This window comes from Nomascus leucogenys, chromosome 8 (assembly GCF_006542625.1).
Source record: "Nomascus leucogenys isolate Asia chromosome 8, Asia_NLE_v1, whole genome shotgun sequence".
NCBI classification, from domain to species: domain Eukaryota; kingdom Metazoa; phylum Chordata; class Mammalia; order Primates; family Hylobatidae; genus Nomascus; species Nomascus leucogenys.
In genome coordinates, this window is record NC_044388.1 from 79,535,786 (window position 1) to 79,559,393 (window position 23,608).

Consider the following 23,608-nt stretch of genomic DNA (forward strand, 5'->3'; position numbering starts at 1 on the left):
GCTCCCTACTCCCTCCATCCCTACCATGGGCAGGTTCTCACCTGTTTGTGGGCCGGGCCTCCCGCTGGGCTTTTCGGGAGCCAAAGAGGTGTCCCCACTTGATGCCTCCAGGTGAAGGCTCTGAGGCGCCTTCCTCATTTTCTGCTGGCGGGGCAGCAGGCCCTTCCCTCTCCCGACTGCGCCTCAGCTCAGCCAGCACAGAGTCAGGGGGGCTCCCCATCCAGAAGGGCCAGCCCCTTTCCCGGCCCAGGGCCTCCTCAGAGGCAGGGCAGGCCTCAGCCCCCTCCACTACTCCCTCTCGGGGTGGTGGAGCCTGGGGAGGCCCCCCACCTCCTGCCCCTTTCTTTTTCTCGCTGCTGCTATTGCTGCTACCACGAGGGAACCTGGAACCCTCAATGGAGCCATCGATGTAGACCTGGGAGCTCTGCATGAGCTGGTACCACCAGCCGGCCTGCCCACCTCGGGCCCACCTGCCACGCCCTGAGCCCCCGGCTGCCTCTGCCACCTCTTCTGTCTCCTCTTCTTCCTCTTCCTCTTCTCCACCTTCTGAGGCACCCACACCCTTCACCCGCTCCCCTTGGGCTGCCCTGTCCATGTCTCCAGGGCCCTCCTGGCCCCGGGCCCGGGTCAGCTGCAGCGTGGAGTGGGCAGACAGCAGCAGGTCCTGGGACACCCGCAGCAGTTCCTTGTGCTGCCGCTGCTGCTGCCCACTTTGCAGCAGCCGGTGCTGGAACAGCAAGTCGAGGCTGAAGGGCAGCAGGGCCAGGGGCTGTAGCAGCAGCAGCAGCTCTTCAAAGAGGCTGGGACACACGGTATGAGCTGCACTCAGGAAGCCCCAGGGCTGGTAGTGGGTCTGGATGATGTCTAGGGGAAAAGAGAGGGACTGATCCACACAGAGAAGCAGAGCCTGGCCCAAGTGGGACTTTGAAAGACAGCCTGGGCAGAGCTGCTGCAGACAGCGGTGCAGGCTGTGCACTAGTCATCTTGCATGTACTAAGTATAAACGCTGCTGCCCACAGCTGTGCAGTGCCTAAACTCTCCAGCCCCGGGCGGTGGCCCTGAGTTTAGAGGAGTGAGATGCAGGGATTCCTGGCCACCCTAACTCCCAGATTGCTGGAGTATCCTGCTGGCTCCAAGTTTTTTTGTTTTGTTTTTTTGAGACTGAGTCTCACTCTGTTGTCCAAGCTGGAGTGCAGTGGCATGATCTCGGCTCACTGCAACCTCTGCCTCTCAGGTTCAAACAATTCTCATGCCTCAGCCTCCTGAGTAGCTGGGACTACAGGCATGCGCCACCACAGCCGGCTAACTTTTGAATTTTTAGTAGAGATGGGGTTTCACCATGTTGCCCAGGCTGGTCTCGAACTCTTGACCTCAGGTGATCCACGTGCCTCGGCCTCCCAAAGTGCTGGGATTACAGGCATGAGCCACCGTGCCTGGCCCAAGGTTTTAACTCAAGCAGAGGCTGGGGAAGGCCTTGGGTGGAAGCCTGAGGCTCTGAGGATGAATGCTTGTGTGGTCCCCCTCCCCACCTCCAGCAATGAAAAGACAGCTCTTCCTTCCTCTTTCCTGCCTCTGAATTCTGACCCATTGAGTTTGACCTGCAGGGTTCTGGGCATTACCTTCGTGGTTATAGAGGTGATTAAACCAGAACTCCAGGGACCGGATGCTGTGGGGAGACAGGTGAAGAGAGTTGAGTCTTGTGTGGATACAGCCAGATAAGGAGACAGATCCAGGGGGTCAGGCACAGGAAGAATAGATGAACGTGCCCTTCCATGGCACGATTCATTTCACCTAATTCCAGAGAGTCAGTGGGGATGTGTGGAGGGAGATGGACATTTTATTTACAAGCCAGTTGCTTCCTCCTGGAGTGGAGTCAGCCTGCAGTAGACCTAAGAAATCAAGGCAGCTACTGTGTGAAAGTACAGGCAGCTCAGGGCCAAAGGGAATGGCCTGGGCTCATACCTGAGAAAGCATGTTACTAGGATGTGGGTCCCAAGGTGGACTTAGGGTCAAGCAGGATTTGGAAGTAGTGCTGGAATGGAGAGGATCAGGGTTTACAAGGTTCAGAGAAATTAAGAAACCCAACTAATTTCCAAATAAGCCAGATTACAGATTTGTAAAAGCAGACCACGTTGGTGACCAGTGACAGAGTCATGGGCACAGTGGGAAGGCAGTGACCTACTGAGAGGCCATAGCGGGCTGGGGGGACCCTCCAGATCCACCCTTTCTGTCTGTCCAGGGAGTTGTTTCCTTGGTGCAGGCAGAGCCCGGGGGTGGGGGGCAGGGCAAGTTGTTTAGGGAATCTTGCCGCTCTGTGCACTCACTTGAGCAGGCCGAGGATGAAGGCGTTGAAGCGCATGGTATGACTGCTGAGCTCCGGGAATTGGCTGACTTTGTTGTAGAGGCCATGCAGGACCTTGGTGGATGGGCCTGGGAGGAAGCCAGGGTTGCAGGTCACATGACCAATTTCTGGAACCCTAAATTCAGCCCCGGGTCCCCGTCTTGGCACCCAGCACCTACCTAGCTGTGTGGAAGCCTCAACCACACTCCATGGCATGTTCTTACGCTGTCCGATGATGACGTCCAGTACAAAGGCCTTGAGCCCATCCTCCAGCACGGCGCGGACAGCAGGGCACAAGTACTTCAGAACCAGGTGGCCCACATTGGGGCTCACAGAACTGTTGCCCAGCTTTGCCTGCAGGTGTGGTAGGGAAGTGCAGGAAACCCCTCAGGCCTGACCGTGGTCCTCTCGTAGCGGGCCCTCATGGTTCCTCTCTTGCCATCCCCATTCCTAAGTACCCAGCCCTGGGCTCTAAATGCAAGACAGCAAGGAAAGGTGGTAGCACAGGACAGGTGAGGGCTTGCAGGCAGAGCTCAGCTCTCCACATTTCCTTGCCTACCTTCACCCCGGGATCCCGGCTTGTGCCAAAATGAGCCACAATGAGGTCCACAGCGGTGTTAACAGCTTTTACCAGCCCTGCAGGGAAGAATGTGATGTGACAGGTCCCTGAGCAAGTCTTTAGCCAACTCAGCTGGGGCTGAAACCTCAGCAGGGGTGGGAAAGGCTCCCACACTTACTCAGGCTCCACACCTGCACGTGGGTCTCATCAAAACATTCAGGCCTGGCCCTTTTCTGGTTCTGCCCAGTTCTTAAGCTCTTCCTGTCTTTACTTCCCAGCCTGGAGCCACCTCAATGATGCCATTGTCAAGCCTCTCGATGTCCTCACCTCTCAGCCCTTATTCCAATCCTGGGTCAGGCCAACTATCGGTTTTCTCCACTCTGAGAAACCAGGCCACTGACCTGAAGAAAACCCAAGTCCCTCACCCCAGTGCCAGTGCCAGACAAGGGCGGTTCTTTGACACGTGCCTTGTCAGCACTCTCTGCCATACCCTCAAGTTGCCATGTGAAATTGACACCCCTCCTCTCAAGCCCTTGGTTCTGCTTCAGAGAATAGAGGCCCCTAGTTATAAACTCCTTTAACTTCCCTCTGCCTCCAAAATCCATAACAATCTCATATGTACACCCCTCACTCCCCTGCCCACTTGCATCCCCTTCATGTCCTGGAGGAAGGTGGCCGTTTCCCTTCTTGCCCGGGTTCTTTCTCCCTGAGCTCTGATTCTCCCCTTCTGCCTTCGCAAGGAACTTCAGCTCTCTCTTCACAGGCTCATCTTCAGCCCACAATTATGCTCAGCTCTCTCCATCTCCCTAAAAATGTTCTTAGTTCAGTGGTCATTTATTTGCTAAATAAAGTGGGTCTTGTCAGTCTTCATCTTACTAGATGTCACCAACACGCTTACCCAAGCTGCTGGGCCCTCTAGTACCTTCACCCGCCCCTCCAAGAGCACTGAGGCATTTTTTGATGACATGGAAGCCTCCTCATGAGACTTTGCTCACTGCAGGAGGGGACTGGAGCATGACTCTGAAAGTCTCTGATGAAGGACCCCTTGCTCACTCACATGCACTCATGATACACAGCACACAGCTTCCTCCTCTGGCCCCAGAGCCTGTGTGCTCCAACTCCTTCCCAGCACCTGGAGATTTGTGGTTTTCTTTTGAAAAGGAGTTTTCACTTTTGTTGCCCAGGCTGGAGTGCAATGGTGTGATCTCAGCTCACTGCAACCTCCACCTCCTGAGTTCAGGTAATTCTCCTGCCTCAGCCTCCTGAGTAGCTGGGATTACATGTGCCCACCACCATGCCCAGCTAATTTTTTTTGTATTTTTAGCAGAGATGGGGTTTCACCATGTTGGCCAGGCTGGCCCCAAACTCCTGACCTCATGATCCACCTGCCTTGGCCTCCCAAAGTGCTGGGATTACAGGCGTGAGCCACTGGGCCCAGCCAGCACTTAAGAGATTTAAGACTGGCTAGGTAGTAGGGCAAGTGTGAGGACATAGTGACAGCAGAGTCCCTGGCCTGAGCTGGGGGTTATATGCACCTTTTTTCTGAATCAGGTCAATGGAAATGGCCTCTGAGCTGCCATCTGGGGACAGACAAAACTCAGCTGGAGGCTTCTCTGTCAAGGAAAAGGGGTCCTGGAAGTCAGGGCAGGTCAGTGGTAGCGGCTTCACTGCTTGGCCTGGAAAGAAGAGAAAAATCAAGCCTGAGCAACTCTCGGTGCAGGAGTTCCTGCCTAGTTCAGTGCCTCGTACTGTCTGAGACACGTTCCTTTGGGACTGACCCCTTCTCTAGCCCTTCCCAGCCATGGCAGAGCCTGCCCCGGGTGTACTGGGGACCCTGCTCACACACCATTCGGCCGGCAGTTCAGATGGCTGGCAGCACTGAGGGAGCCAGGGAACTCAAAGATAGGGTTTCTTCGGGCCAGCCGAGCTTCTTGTGATCTTCGGTCTAGGCTCCCTGACAAACCAGGTGGCCCTAGTGGGTTCTTCCTCCTGTATTCCCGCCACTTGAGGGCTTGAGGGGATAGGTGGTTGGCTGGAAGCAGAACAGATTAGTAGAAAGACAAGAGTTGGCAGGAGACAGCGAGACAGAGTTTCACATCCACCCAGCGGGCCCATATGAAACACTAGATTATCTGTGGATATTATCTACTGATGCTGGGGAAGGGATGCAGACATCCTAACCTCTGGCCCCAGGTGAGAGTGTAAGCAACCAAAGGGGAGGTGGTGGAAGTGCTTGCGTGAGGTGGCGGGTTGGGTAGGGAGATGCTGGAGCTCGTACCATTACTGGGCCTGGTGGCCATGCTGCCCTCACCACCTCCCCGGGCCAGGCTCTCTGCTCGGCTGAGGCCGGATCGCCAGGAGCCCAGAGGCGGCAAGCTTCCTGTTCCATGGAGCCGGTACTCAGTCAAGGTCAGTATCTTCTGATCCTCCTTCTGCAGCTGCTGGGAGGTGGCAGGCCGGACAGCAGGAGGACAGGAGTGGCTCCATGGGGGCAGGCTTTCTGTGGCTGTGGGCTGCTCTGGGGGAGGGGAGCACGAAGTGGAGGCAGAAGAGTCAGTGTTGGGCCCAAAGGGGCCAACACTCCGGATGGGGGAGTAGCTGCCCAGTGGCGATGGCCGAGAGGTCTCTGGCTCAGACCCAGCTTTCCTGGCACCTCTGCCAGTGGCTCGGGGAGTGGATGCCTGCGGTTCCCCTGAGGGAGCTGGGACTGAGACTTGAGCAGCAGGGGCAGCCAGTGGGGCAGGCTGCTGTGTACGGCTGCAGCCTGAGAGGTTGTAGAGCTGGGAAAGGCTGTGGAGGGCCCGGGCCTTGGCCAGCTGCTTGGGGAAGTGGTGCTGGAACACGAAGGGCTGGATGGGCAGCGTGGTTGGCCTCTGTTCCTTGCTGTAGCGAAGGACTGGTCGGCTCTCGGTGCCACCCCCTGTAGCAAAGGGATGGAGAAGAAATCAGTAGACAGACACAGACACTGAAACCCACATGAGAGAAAACCCAGAAGCAGAGATAGGAGAGGGGAGAGGAGCAGGGACCTGGCTGGGAGGAACTGAATGGGGTAGAAGTTCGTGGAATGGGACACTGCTCCCCTCTTTTGTAAAATGTTTCCTATTGTTTTTATGGTGCTGGACTATCTTGTACCTCTCTGCTGTTCAGTCCCTCTTCTTTTTCTTGACTCCAAAGGTGAGTGTATCTTAAGGCTCAACTCTTGCATCTCACCTTACACTTTATTTCTTGCACAGTTTGAGTTCAGACTTCTACAGGATGACTCCCAAACCCACAGCTTTAGCCTGGACCTTCCTCTTGATCTCCAGATCATTCTGCTTTATAGTTCTGCTTTCACTTAAAATGTGCTATAACAGCTTATCCATCACCTTTCTCCTTTTTTCCGATGACTTCCATTTCTGTCAATGACAGAACCATTTTCTTTGTTTCTAAGTCTTAGAGTCACAGTCACACACATTTTCAGTGATGAAAATGTTTCAGATGTTATTGACTACAGGCTTTTGCTCATTATCCCATCTCCAATCATGCCAGCACATTTCATTCTTGAGCATATCTAACCATAGTAAGATATTTCTTTACTTGCAGCCTTCCTTTATCCGCATCTACCCCCACTCCCACTCTTTTCATGATCCTGGCATTGGAACCTCAGGGTCCACATTTGCTCCCCCTGAACGGAGGTCTGTTCCCCAAGGCTGGGCCTCTCCTGTTCTTTCAGGCAGTCTTCAGGTCAATGTCCCTCAAAACATGGTGCTCAGAACTAAACACAAAACTCCAGGACACTGGAGTGGGACAGTGGATGGACTGCACTTCCAACAAAACACTGTAGATCTCCGAATAAACGCAAGATGGCGCTATAAGCACGCACCCGGCCTAAAGCCCTGGTGAAAGCTCACCAGCAGCCGGGGCTCACTAGCTCTGTGAGGCGGGAATTAGTTCTCTTACTTGACATATTAGGAAATGTGAAATGTAGACAGATTAAAGCACTTGCTCAAGGTCAAACAACTAGGAAGTGGCAGAGCTAGAATTCTGCCTAACCTAGAGCCACTGTTCTTTTTACCACATTGTACTACATGTGACATTGTATCAGGCCAGGTTTTCCTATCCCTCATCTTATTTACATCAGAGTCAGAGGGGATGGGGACCACAATCCCATTAGGAAGGTGCTTCTGAATCACTCCCAGGGGACACTTTCAAGCTCCACCCTCCTGCTATCCCCAGTCGGTGCTTACACAAACTCTGCATTCTCCCTGGCCCACTGTGCTCCAGCCACACTTCCCTGTCCTTAAACACACCAGATGCATGAACATCTCTTTTGCACCTGCTTTTCTTTCTGCCTGAATCTTCTCACCATTCAGGCATCAGCTCAAATATCACCCCCTCAATAAGACCTTCTCTGACTACCTCAGCCCCTCTGGCAAGTTGCTCTCTATCCCATTACCCTGTTTCATTTTCTTTCCAGCAATTAAAAATTGTCCTTTTAATGTGTTTATTGTCCATTGCTACTCCTAAGAGCTCCAGAAAAGTGGGAATTTTATATTGTTCACTGCTGGATCCATAATGCCTGGAACAGAGGCTGGCACACGGTATGCAGTGAGTAACGATCTGTTAAATGAGGGAATCTCCACGGTCACTCTTGATTCAAGCCAGTCTCACTACAACCAGAAGCTTCTTACATACACCAACTAGCTTCTGAGATACAAATTTTATCTCCCAGAATAAAGTCTAATCTTAGCGAGCTAGGTGCCCACACCTGCTACAAGCTAGGCTGCTCTCCCTTCAGACTTCCACACCTGTCCCCACTGACCCTACTCTTCCCAGTCCATCCCTGTCATGAAGCCCACGGCTTTTCCCATCAGGAATGTGTTCTTCCTTTCTGCCTATTTAAGTATCAGTTTTCAAGGCTGAGCTGACTCTGGCTATCGGATTAGGTCATCCCAACCACAGCTTTATTATACCCCCTATACAAAGTATGTCTGAATTAGACTGCTTATTCCTACCCTTTTAAAACTCCTCTCTGCTAAGTTCCCAGGATACAGATTGAGGCAGAGGAATAAGATCAGGTAAGAAGGGGGTCCCTGTGGGGAATGGGTCTTAGTTCTACCCTCAGGGAATACACAGAATAAGTTTTCTCACTTTTCTATATGACATTCATTAAGAAAACCAGAGACAGAGACCGTATTCACCCGAGTCAGTTTTTCTCTAGGTTAAATAGCCCCAGTCCCCCAGTTCCTCAGTTCCTTCTTAAGATGTGGTGCCCAGAACTCAATGGAATACCACTGAGCACTCACTGGTTCGGAGGAGTGAGACTATCCACTCATTCTTTCTGGAGTCTGTGAATGAATCCAGTCATCTTAACTTTTTGGAAGCTCTACCAACTGCTGACTCATTCTGAGTTTGCAATCAAATATCCCAAATCAACTCAAGTGCAGGTTACATATCAAACTTCACAATGGTCTCTGCTTTATTAGTTTTGTTCTTTCATGATTCAGTAAGATCCCTTTAAATCTTGATTCTGCTGCTCAGTATCTCAAAGAGCCATCTTAGCTGCCTTTTTTATTTTTTAATTTACTTTTTTTTGAGACAGTCTCACTTTGTCACCCGTGCTGGAGTGCAGTGGCGTGATCTCAGCTTACTGCAACCTCCACCTCCTGGGTTCAAGCGATTATTATGCCTCAGCCTCTCTGGTAGCTGGGACTACAGGCGTGCGCCACCATGCCTAGCTAATTTTTGTATTTTTAGTAGAGATGGGGTTTCTCCATGTTGGCCAGGCTGCTCTTGAACTCCTGGCCTCAAATGATTTGCCCACCTCAGCCTCCCAAAGTGCTGGGATTACAGGCATGAGCCACCACACCTGGCCTACTTTAATTTTTTTTTAGAGACAGGATCACACTTTTTGCCTAGGCTGGGATGCAGTGGTGCAATCATAGCTCACTGTGCCTCAAACTCCTGGGCTCAGGCGATCCTCCCGCCTCAGCCTCCCAAGTAGCTAGGATTACAGGCGTGTGCCACCACTCCCAGCTATTTTTAAATTTTTTTTTCTGTAGACACAGGGTCTCACTATATTGCCCAGGCTGGTCTCAAACCCCTGGCTTCAAGTGATCTTCCTGCCTCAGCCTCCCAAAGTGCTGGGATTATAGGTGTGAGCCACCATGCCCAGCCGACCTTCTCAGCTTCCTATACTGTCATTCCTAGATTGGATCAACCTGTCCCTTCTTTTGTCATTCAAAGCTTAATGAATTGTCATTCGTTTTTGATTTAGAAAAAAGCTGTACAGAATCAAGAGAAGACTGGAGACTTATGGAACAGAGCAGCATCTTGATATGTCTTAATCTGATAGAGAAAACACTTTTTAACGCCACTCCTCACATCTCTGACCAGGATATTTCTTGCTCTCAGAACGCCAGTCATAGTATCCCACGAGATGCACCGAGCAGACAGACACTGCACTCTAAGGGAGTGGGTTCAAAGGACCCAGTCAATCCTTGCTGTTTCTGATCCTGCCTCTTCCCTAGAGATCTCCCTCCCATGCCCACCCCAAGGACAGCTCTTCAGTGTATGTTAGGAACATGAAGTCTTCTGATGGACTGTGATCTCCCTGACAGCACAGATATTATTTATGGTTTTAAAACATTTTCTTTTGTGAAGCCAACAGACTCCACCTAAGGCTACAGCACAGCTGTGAGCCTCTGCTATCCCTGCTTTACCTCCCTTTCCTTCTAAACCCTCTGAGATCTGGCTTCCACTCTCACTACTCCCGAATGTTGCCTTCAGGATTCTTCATTATCTTAGGTGATTTCTCTTTAGAACTCTTTTGGTTCAAACTTTTTTAAAACTTTCTCCTCCTTTGGTTCTTGTGACTTCACTCTCTCCTGGTTTTTCTTTTCTTTTTGAGACGGACTCTCACTTTGTTATCCAGACTGGAGTGCAGTGGCATAATCTTGGCTCACTGCAACCTCTGCCTCCCAGGTTCAAGCAATTCTCCTGCCTCAGCCTCCCATGTGGCTGGAACTACAGGCACCTGCTACCATGCCTAATTTTTGCATTTTTAGTAGAGATGGGGTTTCACCACGTTGGTCAGGCTGGTGAACTTCTGACCTCAGGTGACCCACGCACCTCGGCCTCCCAAAGTGCTGGGATTACAGGCATGAGCCACCATGCCTGACCTCTCCTGGTTTTTCTTCTATTGTCCTAATTCTTCTGTCTCTTTTGAGGGTGCTGCTCATCCCTTAAGTCACAGTATCCCCTTCTTCCCTTTGTAACTCCACACATTCTCCCTGGATCCTCTCTCAGCCACACACATAGCTTCAGCTACCACTTTTGTTTTTTATTTTTGAGACAGAGTCTCACTCTGTTTCCCAGGCTGGAGTGCAGTGGCATGATCTAGGCTCACTGCAATCTCTGTCTCCTGGGTTCAAGCGATTCTCCTGCCTCGGCCTTCCACATCGCTGGGATTACAGGCGTGCACCACCACACCCGGCTAATTTTTGTATTTTTAGTAGAGATGGGGTTTCACCATGTTGGCCAGGCTGGTCTTGAACTCCCGAACTCAGGTGATCTGCCTGCCTCAGTCTCCTAAAGTACTGGGACTACAGGTATGAGTCACCATGCCAAGCAAGTGCCAGCTACCACTTTTATTCCAATGACTTTCCAATCTACACAGTGCTTTCTCCTGACTCCAGGAAAGACACCCCTTCCAGTCCATCTTCTACCCAAACAACCAGTGATCCAATTACTTTTTTTTTTTTTTTTTTTTGAGGCGGAGTTTCGCTCTTGTTGCCCAGGCTGGAGTGCAGCGGCGTGATCTCGGCTCACTGCAACCTCCGTCCCAGACTCAAGTGATTCTCCTGCCTCAGCCTCCGGAGTAGCTGGGATTACAGGCATGCGCCACCATGCCCAGCTAATTTTTGTATTATTAGTAGAGATGGGGTTTTACCATGTTGGCCAGGCTGGTCTTGAAAACCTGACCTGAGGTGATCTGCCCGCCTTGGCCTCCCAAAGTGCTGGGATTACAGGTGTGAGCCACTGTGCCCAGCCCAATTACTTTTTTTTTAAAACAAGGCCTGAAGGAACAACCAGTGATCTTTCCAAAATGCAAATCAAAACATATAATTAAGCAGACAGAAAAACCAAACAAAAACAAACAAATGCCAAAAGCCATTTCTCTGACTAAACTCTTTCAATGGTTCCACCTGCGTTCCACTATGGCTACACCAAATTATATGCAGTTCCTAGAAAGGGTCAAGCTATTCTGGGCCTTTGTGGTTTTGTACAGACAATCCTGTGAGCCTAGAACATTCTTCTTACAAGTCTTCACAAAGCCTAATCCTAATCATCTTTCTAAATTGGGCTTAAATGTAAACTGCATTAGCAGTTCCTCCCTGACATTTCAGTCTGATTTAGATACCCCCCCCCTCACTGGCCAGTACAGAACACTGCCGTCTCTGCATTTTAATGATCGACTACGTTTTCTGTTTCCATCCTTAGTTGGAATCCTTGAAAACAGAGTCATCCCTCTCATCTCTCTGTCACTAGCACCACCTTAACACACTGGTATAAAGTATTTATTTAAAATGTAACAAAATAAATAGGGAAAGAGCTGGCCTAGGGAGGCCACTGCGCTCCATCTCAAAAAGAAAAAAAAAAAAACTTCACTGACGCCCAGTATGTGTGTGTGTTGTTGTTGTTAGACATATCCCTTGGTTGCCCCTTAGGCACTGCAAATTCCTAAATGTCCGAACCTGAACTTACGTCTTATCCCTCTTCCAGGAAATCTCCTGTGATTACAGCCCCTATCCATGGCCTCATCGTTCCCATCATCCAGGTTCAGAATCAGTCTTCTGAATCCTTCATTTCCCAATATGTCAGCCTCTAAGTCCTGCTGATTTTATCTCCTCAGTGTATTTTTTTTTTTTTTGAAACAGAATCTCACTCTGTCTGCCCAGGCTGGAGTGCAGTGGTATGATCTCGGCTCAGTGCAACCTCCGCCTCCTGGGTTCAAGCGATTCTCCTGCCTCAGCCCCCTGAGTAGCTGGGATTACAGGCGGATGCTACCACTCCTGGCTAGTTTTTTATTTTAGTAGAGCTGGGGTTTCATTATGTTGGCCAGGCTGGTCTCAAACTCCTGACCTCAAGTGATTTGCCTGCCTCGGCCTCCCAAAGGGCTGGCATCACAGGTGTGAGTCACTGCACCCGGTCTGCTCAGTGTATTTTTGAGTCCTCTGTCTTTCTCCAGTGAGCCCATTCCACTGTAGCTGTGGGTCCTGCCCTGGCCTGGAAGGATAACAGATCTAGGATGTGGAACCTCTGGTGGTATGGATGGGGTGGTCTGGCAGGGATCTGTCATGGAGGTGGCCATGCATATCCTGCTGGCGAATAGCCACATATTTGCTAACCCTTAGGCTCCTTACCGTCAGCTCTAGCTCTTGCATCCCTCTGGATATGGCTGTTGGCTGGGCTCCCTGGGAGAGCAGGCCCTGGATCCATCAGCTGAGCCAGGGGGCCTTGCCCAGTAGCTCTGAGGCCAGCAGGAGGCATCTCACTGGAGTGGGGTCCCTGACAGACCTGGGTGGACCAGGGTGGACTTGGCTCTGGGCCAAGTAGGTCCATGCCTGGCCCCAAGGGCATGGGTGGCAGACTATGGCTACAGCGAGTGCCCTCATCCAGTGGGGCCCCCCGATCTTGCTGGGCTTCTTGGATGGGTGAGAACTCCTGGGAGGAGTCCCCAACACTCACACGAAGTGGGGGTGAGCCAGAGCCTCCAGTTTTCTTCCGGCCTTTGGCCAGCTCAGCAAAGGAGGTGACCCTCCTGGGTGGGGAGCTAGGCCTGGCCATGGCTGCAGGGCCCTCACTCAAGCGTACTGGGCAACTCAACATGCGTTCCAGCGAGCCCAGGCGGACAGGAGGGCTGCGCTGCAGGCTGCGATCATAGCTGCGGGAGCGCTGACGTCCAGTGCTGAGGTTGGGGGGCGAAGTATTCGTGTATACTTGCCCCTCAAGCACAGTGGGGCCCACAGCAGCTACTGCTTGGGTGGAGGAACTCACTGCTTCTTGTTCCTCTGGCTGGACTCCTGGCTTCTGGAATAGGTAATACTCAGAGGGCTGGCTGGGGCCTGGGTCTGGGCCAGGGCCTGGTGGGGGACTTATCTTGGTGTGTTCCTCAGAGCAGCTAGTGATGGAAGAGCCAGCAGGGCTTGGGGATGATTGGGAAGATAGGTCACAGGTGACAAGTTTATAGTAATTTTGTGTGGCCACAACAAGACGGGCCTGGCTTTGGAAGCAGGCTGTGAGGTCAGCCACTGCTGGGCACGGCTCACAGTGTGGGCGGTAGGAGTTGCAGTTGGCATCAAGCTCAGGAGAAGAGGCATGAGGGCAACCATAGCCCCCTTCCCTTCCTCCACTTTCAGGGTGATGGGACTCATAAGACATCTTAGACTCAGCCGGGGAGGGCTGCAGATCCAGGTAGAAGGCGCCAGGGTCTGAGTGGCTGCAGAAGGAAGAGTCGCTGCAGGACTGTGGGGCAGAGTTGAGATTGGCACGGGGGTTGCCATGCATCTTGTTGTAGAGGGTGCTGAAGGTGACCAGCACACCATCTGAACTGTTGCAGGAGGAGTCGCTCACATAGCCCATGGACTGGTCAGCTGCCTCGGACTGACTGGATGTGCTACTGCAACGGCAGTGCTGGGGCCCTGAGCCGGAGCATCCAGGGTTCCTTGGGGATTCATCTGAACTGAGCTTCCATTCCTGGTCAAAGGAAAAGCCAGAGGTATCGCTGGCTCCACCCCCACTGCCACTCCCACCAGGTCCCCCACACTCATCCAGCTCCATAGTCTCTGCTTCCAGCTCTGGCCGGCAGCAGTGGCTGGTGCCGCACTGCTGAGTATCCAAGGTCATCACTGGCTCCTGTTCCTGCCCTTCCACCACTCCAGCCCGACTGCGTGTTGTCCCCCATGGCCTGCCCACTCTGGGGCCAGATGGTGGCAGCTGGAAAGAGGATAGATGAAAGTTGGGCTGGCCAGTGCCATGCAGGTGGAAGGACTGCTGGGTGGCACTGTCACCAATGCTGTCATCATACAGGTCACCAAGTCCTGGCTCACCCACACCCTCCTGCAGCAAGAAGGGGTTGTGTCGTTTGGGGGCTCCAGGGCCTCTTCCATCCCGACTCCTACTCTTGGTGCTATCTATAGACCGTGCAGTTCCTCCTGGAGCAGAGTGCAGGCTGCTGAATAGCAGGGAGTCAGCTTGTCCTAGGTCTTGATCAGGCTGGGTGATGCCCAGCTCAGGTGGGCAGAAGGGATTAGGTCTTGTGCTCCCACTACCTCCACCTGCCCCTCCACAGCACTGCCTGTCTGGGACTTGGCAGTGCACCAGGGGGATGTGATGAACGATGAGGGTCTCTCCAGTCAGCTTTGGGGGACTATCCATTCTGGAAAGTTCGAATAAGGGCTTCAACAGCACCAGACACTGTCCCTGGAGCCCAGTGGGGCAGAACACATTTCATCAGGAGAGCTTGGCACCTGGAGAGAGAGGGAAAGAAAGGGAACCTAATGTCACCTCCCTGGAAGTCATGCCCTTCCCTACATCATTTTCAGATGGAGAAGAGCCCAGGAAGAGAAAAGGCTTGAGTCAAGATGGAGCTTGACCACACAGCCCAATAGGCAGGTGGGGACGTAACCATGCTTTCTGCATTGCACAGGTGCAGCACCTGAGATCCCCCTTAATTTTAAGGTCACCATGCATCAAATTATGACAAAAGGCCAAGTCCTTCTAATGCCACATATGAAGGTTTGGGCAGTACTTCCCCTTTCTCTTTCAAGGACCCTGTCCTTGGCAGTAAACAATGACTAGTCCTTAGCACAAAAAAACGATGAATAATGACACAATTAAGAAAAAACCATCTACGATGTCTAAGGCTTAGACACAGCTATAGCACACAAGTTTACAGACGAGGGAAAATCATGAATAATATGAACTCATAGCAATAAGCTATAATTTTGCAAGAAACATATTTAAAAATATACGGTATCATCTGACCAAGTGACTGTTGTCTCTGATCCCCTTTCTCATCCTACGAGCCCCAGAATATTTGTCCCTTTCTGATGACCGTGGGCTAAGTATCCTTATTGTCCTCACTGCTGTACTAGAACTTCTTGAATGCAGGGACTGAGTTGGGCATTAGGGTGACTGCAAGTATGACTGATGTCAACCTCTTCCTCCTCAATGGGGGGACCTAGTTTTATGTCTTTTGTATCATTCTCACACATGACATAAGATAAACGTGAAAGGCATAATACATTCTTAACATGTGTCTAGCTCAGGATACAGACATCCTGAAGTGCTCAAATGCTGCCTAGTTTTAGCTTAGAACCTTCACTACTGGGATCCACTAGAAAGTCTTCTCTTGCCAGTTTTACCTCTTATAGGCTAAAGCAAAGTTCTCTCTTATTCAAGGTCTCCTGGTGCCAAGGACACAGAACCCATCCTGAGCTTCTCTGGTCTCTTGGCTGCACCGTGGCAGTGTGGCCTGCTCAAGTTCTAGTCTCCTGTGTTTCCACGTTCAGGTCGCAACAGTCTTCATTCCCTTCGACTCCTCACATGTAATGTTCCAAAATTCATTCATTTCCCTTCTCTTTTTATTCTTATCATTTCCTTTTCACTCACCCTGAGTCTAAATCCCCCATTGCCTTTCTCTTATTCATCATTTAACTGAATCCTTGACACAATCAATTTCTTAAAATTTAACTCATTTAGACCACAGGGTCGTAACTCGTCATGTGGAATGTGGTAAAGGCTGAGGCAAGTCACATATGCTCAAGGACATGAACAAACAATGCATAAAAAATATGGCTAATAAGTACATGTACGAGGGACAAGGTATTAAAATATAATTGTGTTAAATTTAAGCAGCAATTATTTACAATCTTGCTTCCTCCTCCCCTTTCTGAGAGGAAGGCAGGCTCCTCTGTTGAACTTCCAAGCCTTTGTGTATTTAATGGGCTAATGGGTAGAGATGTAGAAGGGCAGATATTAAGAGAGTCTGAGCTACAAGATTAAGGGTTACAGAAGAAAACATAGGAGTAAATCTTTGTTATCTTAGATTAGGTGATGGTTTCTTAGATATGACACCAAAGGCACAAGTGACAAAAGAAAAAACATAAATTGGACTCCATAAGAACCAAAAACTTTTGTGCTTCAAAGGATACCACCAAGAAAGTGAAAAGACAATCCATAAAATGGGAGAAAATATTTGCAAATCATATACCTGATAAAAGACTTCTGACCAGAATATATAAAGAACTCTTACAACTCAACAATAAAAAGACATACGAGGCTGGGCACGGTGGCTCACACCCGTAATCCTAACACTTTGGGAGGCCGAGGCAGGAGGATCACGAGGTCAGGAGATAGAGACCATCCTGGCCGACATGGTGAAATCCCGTCTCTACTAAAAGTATAAAAATTAGCTGGGTGTGGTAGTGCATGCCTGTAATCCCAGCTACTTGGGAGGCTGAGGCAGGAGAATCGCTTGAACTAGAGAGTCAGAGGTTGCAGTGAGCTGAGATCATGCCACAGCACTCCAGCCTGGCGACAGAGTGAGACTCTGTTTCAAAAAAAAAAAGACATCCAGTTTAAGACAGGGCAAACAGTATAAATAGGCATTTCTCTGAAGAAGACACACAAGTGTCTAACCAGCACATAAAAAGATGTTCAACATCATTAGTCATTAGAGTAATAAAAATCACAATGAGAAACTACTTCACTCCAGCTGTGATGGATAAAATAAGAAATATAGACAATAACAACTAGCAAATGTTGATGATGATATGAAGAAACTGGAACCCTGAAACATTGCTGGGGGTATTGTAAAATGGTGCAGCTACTTTGGAAAAGTCTGACAGTTTATCAAAATGTTAAACATAGTATCATCACATGACCCAGCAACTGCACTCCTGGGTATATACCCAAGAAAAATGAAAACATATATTCACACTAAAGCTTGTACACAAATGTTCATAACAGCATTATTCACAGTAGCCAAAAAATTGGACACAATCAAAGCCAGTCACAAAGGACTTTTATGTTGTATGATTCCATTTATATGAAATGTCCAGAATAGGCAAATCCATAGAAATAGAATGTCCTGAAATCAGGCTAGACGCGGTGGCTCATGCCTGTAATCCCAGCGCTTTGGGAGGCTGAGGCGGGCGGATCACTTGAGGTCAAGAGTTCAAGACCAGCCTGGCCAACATGGTGAAGCCCTGTGTCTACTAAAAATACAAAAATTAGCTGGCTGTTTGTCACCATTTTTGTAAATAAACATGTCTGTATGCATAGAAGAAAATCTGTAACATGCAACAAACTGTTACCAGTGCCTATCTCTGTTGAGTGATTTGGATTATTTTCATTCTTTTTGCTTCAGCTGTATTTTCTAATTTGTATGTAATAAATACCCATTTTGTGCGTAATTTAAGTAATTTTTTTTCTTTTTTTTGAGACAGGTTCTCACTCTGTCACCAAGGCTGGAGTGCAATGGTGCGATCATGGCTCACTGCAGCCTCAGCCTCCTGGGCTCAAGTGATACACCTCAGCCTCCTGAGTAGCTAGGACCACAGGTGTGTGCCACCACGCCCGGCTAATTTTTGTATTTTTTGTAGAGACATGGTTTCTCCATGTTGCCAAGGCTGGTCAATTGATCCACCTGCCTTGGCCTTCCAAAGTGCTAGGATTACAAATGTGAGCCACCATGCCGGGCCTAAACAATTTTTTTTCTTTGAGGGGGTTTCTCCTTTCATACATACTAGGTTTCCCCTGGAGTCCTGGCCATAATCCCGAGTCCTGGACTAAAAGGAGCATGGAGAACTTTCTTCCATAGATAGCAGTAATTTTAGGGATACCTATGGGTTGCAGCCATCACTGACCTTCAATGAGTACCTTTTCTTCCTTTTTAAAGCATTTTCAAGAGGCATTCACAAGTATCACATAAAAGAATGTATGATTCTGCCCACAAAACCATTACTAGGACATACATGCATTACTATGGAAAAACTGATGTACAGATACAGAATGCAGAAAGCTAACTCTCTAAATCAGAGATGAAGGACACATGAGTGTGGGAGATGACGGAGCCCTTGGCTGGAGGGCACTGACAATTGTATTGTAATGTGATGTTGACATATCTATCTCCCAGATTGGAGCACAGTTCTGAGGTTGGAGACTGCAATACAGTGAACTCTGTGCTTGGAACACAGTAGGTGCCTGGTTATTTGTTGACGACTTTTCCCATTAAAAGAACCTGAGTTGTTAGTCTTTTTATGATTGAATTATAGGAGTTTTAACATTTATTCTGGATACAAGTCCTCTGTCAGATATACGCCTCATGAATATCTTCTCTCAGCCTGTGGCTTGTCCCTGTTTTCTTAACTGTGTTTTTTGATAAATAGGTTTTAATTTATTAAATTTAAATTGATCAGTTTATCAGTTTGTTTCTCTATGGTTGAATCTTTCTGTATCCTAAGAAATCTTTACCTGCCCTAAGACCATAAAGAAATGTACCTATGTTTTCTTCTAAAAGCTGTATAGTTTTAGCTTTCACATTTAGGTTGTATTGAATCCTACTTTAACTGTCAAGCTCTTTCACTGATTGATTTCATTTTATTTATACTTTTGTATCTCAGAGAAGATCTCACTCCTTTCTGATCTCCACACAACCAAGAGAAAGGCCCAGCAATGGCTCCTCCATAGACGATTCCAATTCAGCCATCTAAGGGGAAGTTCTCCAGGCATCTCATGAGATTCTGTACTCATGCTTTGCCGACCCTGTCACATTTACTTACAAGGCACTTTTTATGTATGTCATATCTTACTGATCCTTACATCAACTTACCAAAGGAGGCAGAGCCATCTTCATTTTTAAAAATAAGGAATTATTTTTATATTTATAAAATTTTTAAAAATGTTATATAATATAAAAATTAAAAAAAAATTATATATATTTTTATATATAAATTTATATATATATTTATATATAATATAAAAATTAAAAAAAATTATATATATAAAATTTTAAAAATAATTATACACCCAGAAAAATGAAATGACTTGCCCAAGACCACTCAGTGAATAAATAACAGAATTAAGATGAGACTCAGGAATCCTAATTTTTGACCTTTTTTCTTGATCAGTTAAGAATATAATGAGAGTAGACCTAGCATGGGGGTTCATGCCTGTAATCCCAGTACTTTGGGAGGCCAAGGCAGGTGGGTCATGGGTCAAGAGATTGAGAACATTCAGGCCAACATGGTGAAACCCTGTCTCTACTGCAAATACAAAAATTAGCTGGGTGTGGTGGCGCGCTCCTGTACTCCCAGCTACTTGGGAGGCTGAGGCAGGAGAATCACTTGAACCCAGGAGGCAGAGGTTGCAGTGAGCTGAGATCGTGCCACTGCACTCCAGCCTGGGCGACAAAGCGAGACTCCATCTTAAAAAAAAAAAAAAAATGAGAGTAAACTGTACATACGACACCACAGAGAACATTTACTGAGAGAGTATCTCAGGCTCCTTTCCTGGGAGTGACTTTTTCTACATCAAGACAAGTGGCCCATCCCCTCTAATGAAGGTGAAGAGAAAACACTGAGCTGGAAGAGCTCATTTCAGACTTTTTCTGCCCTGACGAATGGAGAGACATGGAAGATGAGGATGGGGAAGAAACAGAGGATCCAGAATAAGAAGAAAGTAGAAGACAGCTCTTTCAGAAGATGAGCCCTCTAGCTATGCCTACCAGGTAGAGTGGAATGGTGGGCTCAGCCAGTATAAAGTTATGAGGTCGTGCTCTCCAAAATCAGGAAAAGCTTTCTATGAGAGCCCTTTTCCTGGCCCTTGTCCCAAATGGGTGTCTCTTGTCCTATTATAATACTATAAGTGATTATTTATTAAACACTTATATGCCATTAATTTACATATATCATCTCTAAATGTACTGTAACATTTTTAAGTAGGCATAATCCTTCCCATTGTAAAGATGAGAAAACCAAAGCTTAGAGTGTGTAAGTAGTTTGTCCACATTTACACATCTCAGATGGGATTCAATCTCAGGTCTGCCCAATTTGTAATTATTTCCCCTACAACGGCCTTCCAAAGAAAATGATCGGGGCCACACCATCTTCCTAAAGTCCTTGCAATTACTCTGCTCCCAGAGCAGCTGCTTCCTACCTGTCCTGGGTAGACCCACATTTCAGCCTCCATTTACACAGGTTATGTCTACCTGCCTCTCTATTCTATGAACCTACAGTCCCTTTCATACTGTCCCCAGGCTATGATAACACTTGCCAATCCCACCTCCTGCCCCAGTTCCCAGCCCTCATCTCCCTGCCCCATTCATGGTCTCAAGGCTCATTTTTCCCTGCTCCTTGTGGTTCACATTCCTAGACACTTCCTGGGAACAAATACACTCCCATAACTATCCAGTGTATTCCTCAACCATATATTTGCACAACATGGCACTACTGTCTCCTATTATCCTATGTTTTTGAACCCTCTACCAAGGTGGTTATTAGAAGTGGGAATTTTTTTACAATTCTTTTTTACAGACAGAGTCTAGCTTTGTTGCTTAGGCTAGAGTGCAGTGATGCGATCATAGCTCACTGCACCTTGAACTCCTGGGCTCAAGTGATCCTCCCACCTCAGCCTCCTTAGTAGCTGGGACTACAGGTGCACACCACAATGCCTGGCTAATTTTTAAATTTTTTTTGTAGAGACAGGGTTTCACCATGTTGCCCAGGCTGGTCTCAACTCCTAGGCTCAAGTGATCCTCCCACCCCAGCCTCTCAAAGTGCTGGCATTACAGGTGTGGAAATGGGAATTTAGGAAACTCTTTCTACCTGCTCTGCAATGGAGCAACTCTGGGCAGGAAAACCCCAGAAGGAAGGTTTACTCTAGCTTTGGTCATCAGTGTCTTTCTGCTAGTCATAGAACCCCTTCCCTCTTTTTTGGCCTTCTGAATAAAGATGGGGAACACAATGGTCTTCAATTGGTCTTCTCTAGCAACCTGACCTTGACTTGAGATCCTGATAACGTGCCTCTGTAGGACTGGTAACCCTTTTCCTGACTGGTCCTCTCCCGGGTAGGATCAAAGGGAGAAGGGCAGGAGGGTAGATTTGGGAGGGTTAGCTTATGCTTAGGTCTCTTCTTGAAGGCTTATTATAACAGATCAGGTGCCCTAGGCATTACAATGACTGTCCCTGCCCCTGCCATACACTGTGGGGCACCCTGGTCAATGTTTTCTTACTCCACCCTTACCTGGAGCCTGGTGGCTCCCATAGCACCAGAAGATGTGGTATGTGTGTCTATGTGCATGTATAGCTGTGTGTGTGTGTATGTATGTATGTATGTGTGTGGAGAGAAAGGTTTCCCAGCCCTCCTCTTGAAAGCTGTGTGGATCCTTGCATGTTCTCCATCATAAACTTACAGTAGCTGTAGGGGTGTCTCCTCCCATTAAGCCTTTGTTTCTAGATCTGACTCCCCCATCCCTGACCCATACTAGAAGCTTCATTAGAAATGCCCAAAAAGGAAGGATGAGATCTGCTTCTTGACAGAATAGCATAAATGGCATTAGCCCAAGCCTTGGCTTTTCCCCATCTCTGCACCATAGCCCAAATGTATGCGATGAGCTTGTCTAATGCTTGTGCTCCCGCACGTTCCCCCCTTTATACCCCCACACCACCCCCCTCTCCCTTTTGGAAAGACAAAGCCAACCCTCAGAAACCAGGGCCCAAATGTGCTGATCGGTATCCTAGCATCTCTGCCCTGCCCCTCCCCCAGCTCCCTGAGCCATACCTCTGTCAGGAGCCTTGAGCTGGACCCCTGATGCGTCTGTCCCTTTTGCACTCCGACCAAGCTCTACCCCGACAGTTCCAGCTGAGACACTGTTCCACGGGACCACACAGGGGAACTGGACCGATTTCCTAAGATCTGATTTCTGCTAATACAATGGCATCGTTGCTAATGCAGGGAGGCTGCGCAATCCCAGCCCCTGTCTCCGTGCTGCTGCCGCGGCTGCTGGTGCTGCGGTGACGTTGCTGCTAAGGGAAGGGGGAAGGGAAAGGAGCAGGCGGGCCCACAGCACAGCCACTCAGCCTCCCTCCCTTCCAGTCCCTGTGGGCCCTTTAGCCTAGGGAAGGGGGAGGGTAGAGAAAGGAGCCAGCCACAGAGGGCAGTCAGTGCTGGAAGATGGAGAACTCTCAAGACAGCAAAGGAAAAATGGGGAGAGTTGTGTCTAGCTCCTCTTTTGTCCTTAGACATCTCAGGGAAGATGTCTGGGCAGAGCCTTGGAGCTTCCTTCCTTCCTTCCTTCTTTAGGCTCCTCCTTTTATATCTTAACCAGAAACCTCTCCCTCCTCTTTTTGCCCATTGTGAATGACTCTCTGTTTTCCAGCTTTTTCCTCTAACCAGGATTCCAGACTAGCCTCAGGGTGGGGCAGTCAGCCTGGGAGGGGATTCCTGAAGCCCAGAAGGGAGGCTGCAGGGACCAGTCACCATTCTGCCAGCAGTAACTCAGTCCTGGTGGATGGCCCACGAGTCTTAGCACTGGCCTTCCTAGAGAGACAGGGTGGTAGGCAGGCTTCTGTACACTGGGTGGTGGTAAGTCTTAAGGACCATGGAGGCTGCAGGCCCTCTTCCTAATACGGTATTCAATTCAGTTCCCTGGGTCTTCAGAGGTCTACTCGCTGTGGCTGAAGTAGAACTGGCCCCTCTCACATACATCAGTTCTTGGTCAGTGCTCAGCTGGGTCCAGCTGGGTTTGTATGAAGGCAGAATCCCTCTAGCCAAGCTGAGAGGCCAGGAAGCTTATCTTCCCAGGGAAAGGAAGGCAGGGAACAGGGAGTGGTCTCTCCTAGGCCACAGAAAAATCTCAGTTCTGCCTGGAGACCTACAGAGTCCTCTGCTCCTTCCCTGCTCCACCCTGGTCAGGTTCTGGGCCAATTCTGTGGGAATAAGGAAAAAAGGGAGAAACTGCAGCTAGAGCCAGTTGTATAGAAAGTAGCGGTGAGGTCTCCATCCACTTTGTGCCACTGCTCCCTGCTGCTACGCTTGAACACAGAGATAGTCTCAAGCAGGGCTTGGTCCCCAAACACTAGCCCTGCCTAGGGCTTCTCCCAAGGTGACTACTATCTGGACTCCACAGCCATGCCCTTGGATTTCAGGTCCTTAGAAAGAAGCCTCTGGAGGCTGGCCAAGACCATAACAGCTATCCCTCAGGATCCGGAAGAGATGTAACTTCTTTTCCTTTCTTGTTTCTCCTATTCCCTATGACACCCATGTGTCCACTGACACCATGCTGAGCAGAGTCAATTGTAGAGAGAAGAAAAAAACACACAAAGACGCAAAGACCCATCTCCAGCCTTGACTTGTTTGAGCAGCCATGGCCCCTTGATCCTATAAAGCAAGAAACAGTGAGGAAGAGAAGGAAGGAAGGAGGCTGCTGTTCATAGCCAACAATTAGCGGTCCTCTCAAGGAGGCTGAAAGGTGAGGAAATGGTGTCACTATGCTTTCCTCTCGCCTAGCTGATACCACAAAGCGGGGCTGGATAAGCATCTGTAGGTTAGGGCAAAGTCAATCTTCATGACCAAGCGTTTGGAGTTCGAGCTTCTTACCATGAGAGCTCTGGGCCCAGGGTCTTTGACTCTGAAATTTCTGTGAGGCTAAGTCATGCATTGTG

The 23,608-nt window shown here is 49.1% G+C and overlaps 1 protein-coding gene across 2 annotated transcripts in view; it reads right to left on the reverse strand.

The window, feature by feature from the left end:
- The window catches only part of RUSC2 (RUN and SH3 domain containing 2), a 72,382-nt gene that overhangs the window by 998 nt on the left and 47,776 nt on the right, over positions 1-23,608 (reverse strand). The window contains exons 1-10 of one of the 2 annotated variants that reach the window (XM_030817509.1): positions 21,726-22,202; positions 12,305-14,410; positions 5,179-5,820; positions 4,747-4,932; positions 4,436-4,576; positions 2,901-2,977; positions 2,521-2,695; positions 2,325-2,430; positions 1,620-1,666; positions 42-864 (exon numbers count right to left, since the gene is read on the reverse strand). In XM_030817509.1, the coding sequence (XP_030673369.1) occupies positions 42-864; positions 1,620-1,666; positions 2,325-2,430; positions 2,521-2,695; positions 2,901-2,977; positions 4,436-4,576; positions 4,747-4,932; positions 5,179-5,820; positions 12,305-14,318 (4,211 nt within the window). In that variant the 5' untranslated portion in view covers positions 14,319-14,410; positions 21,726-22,202. Of the gene's footprint in view, positions 1-41; positions 865-1,619; positions 1,667-2,324; positions 2,431-2,520; positions 2,696-2,900; positions 2,978-4,435; positions 4,577-4,746; positions 4,933-5,178; positions 5,821-12,304; positions 14,411-21,725; positions 22,203-23,608 lie in introns of those variants that run through there. The other variant, XM_030817510.1, reaches the window with a different exon arrangement.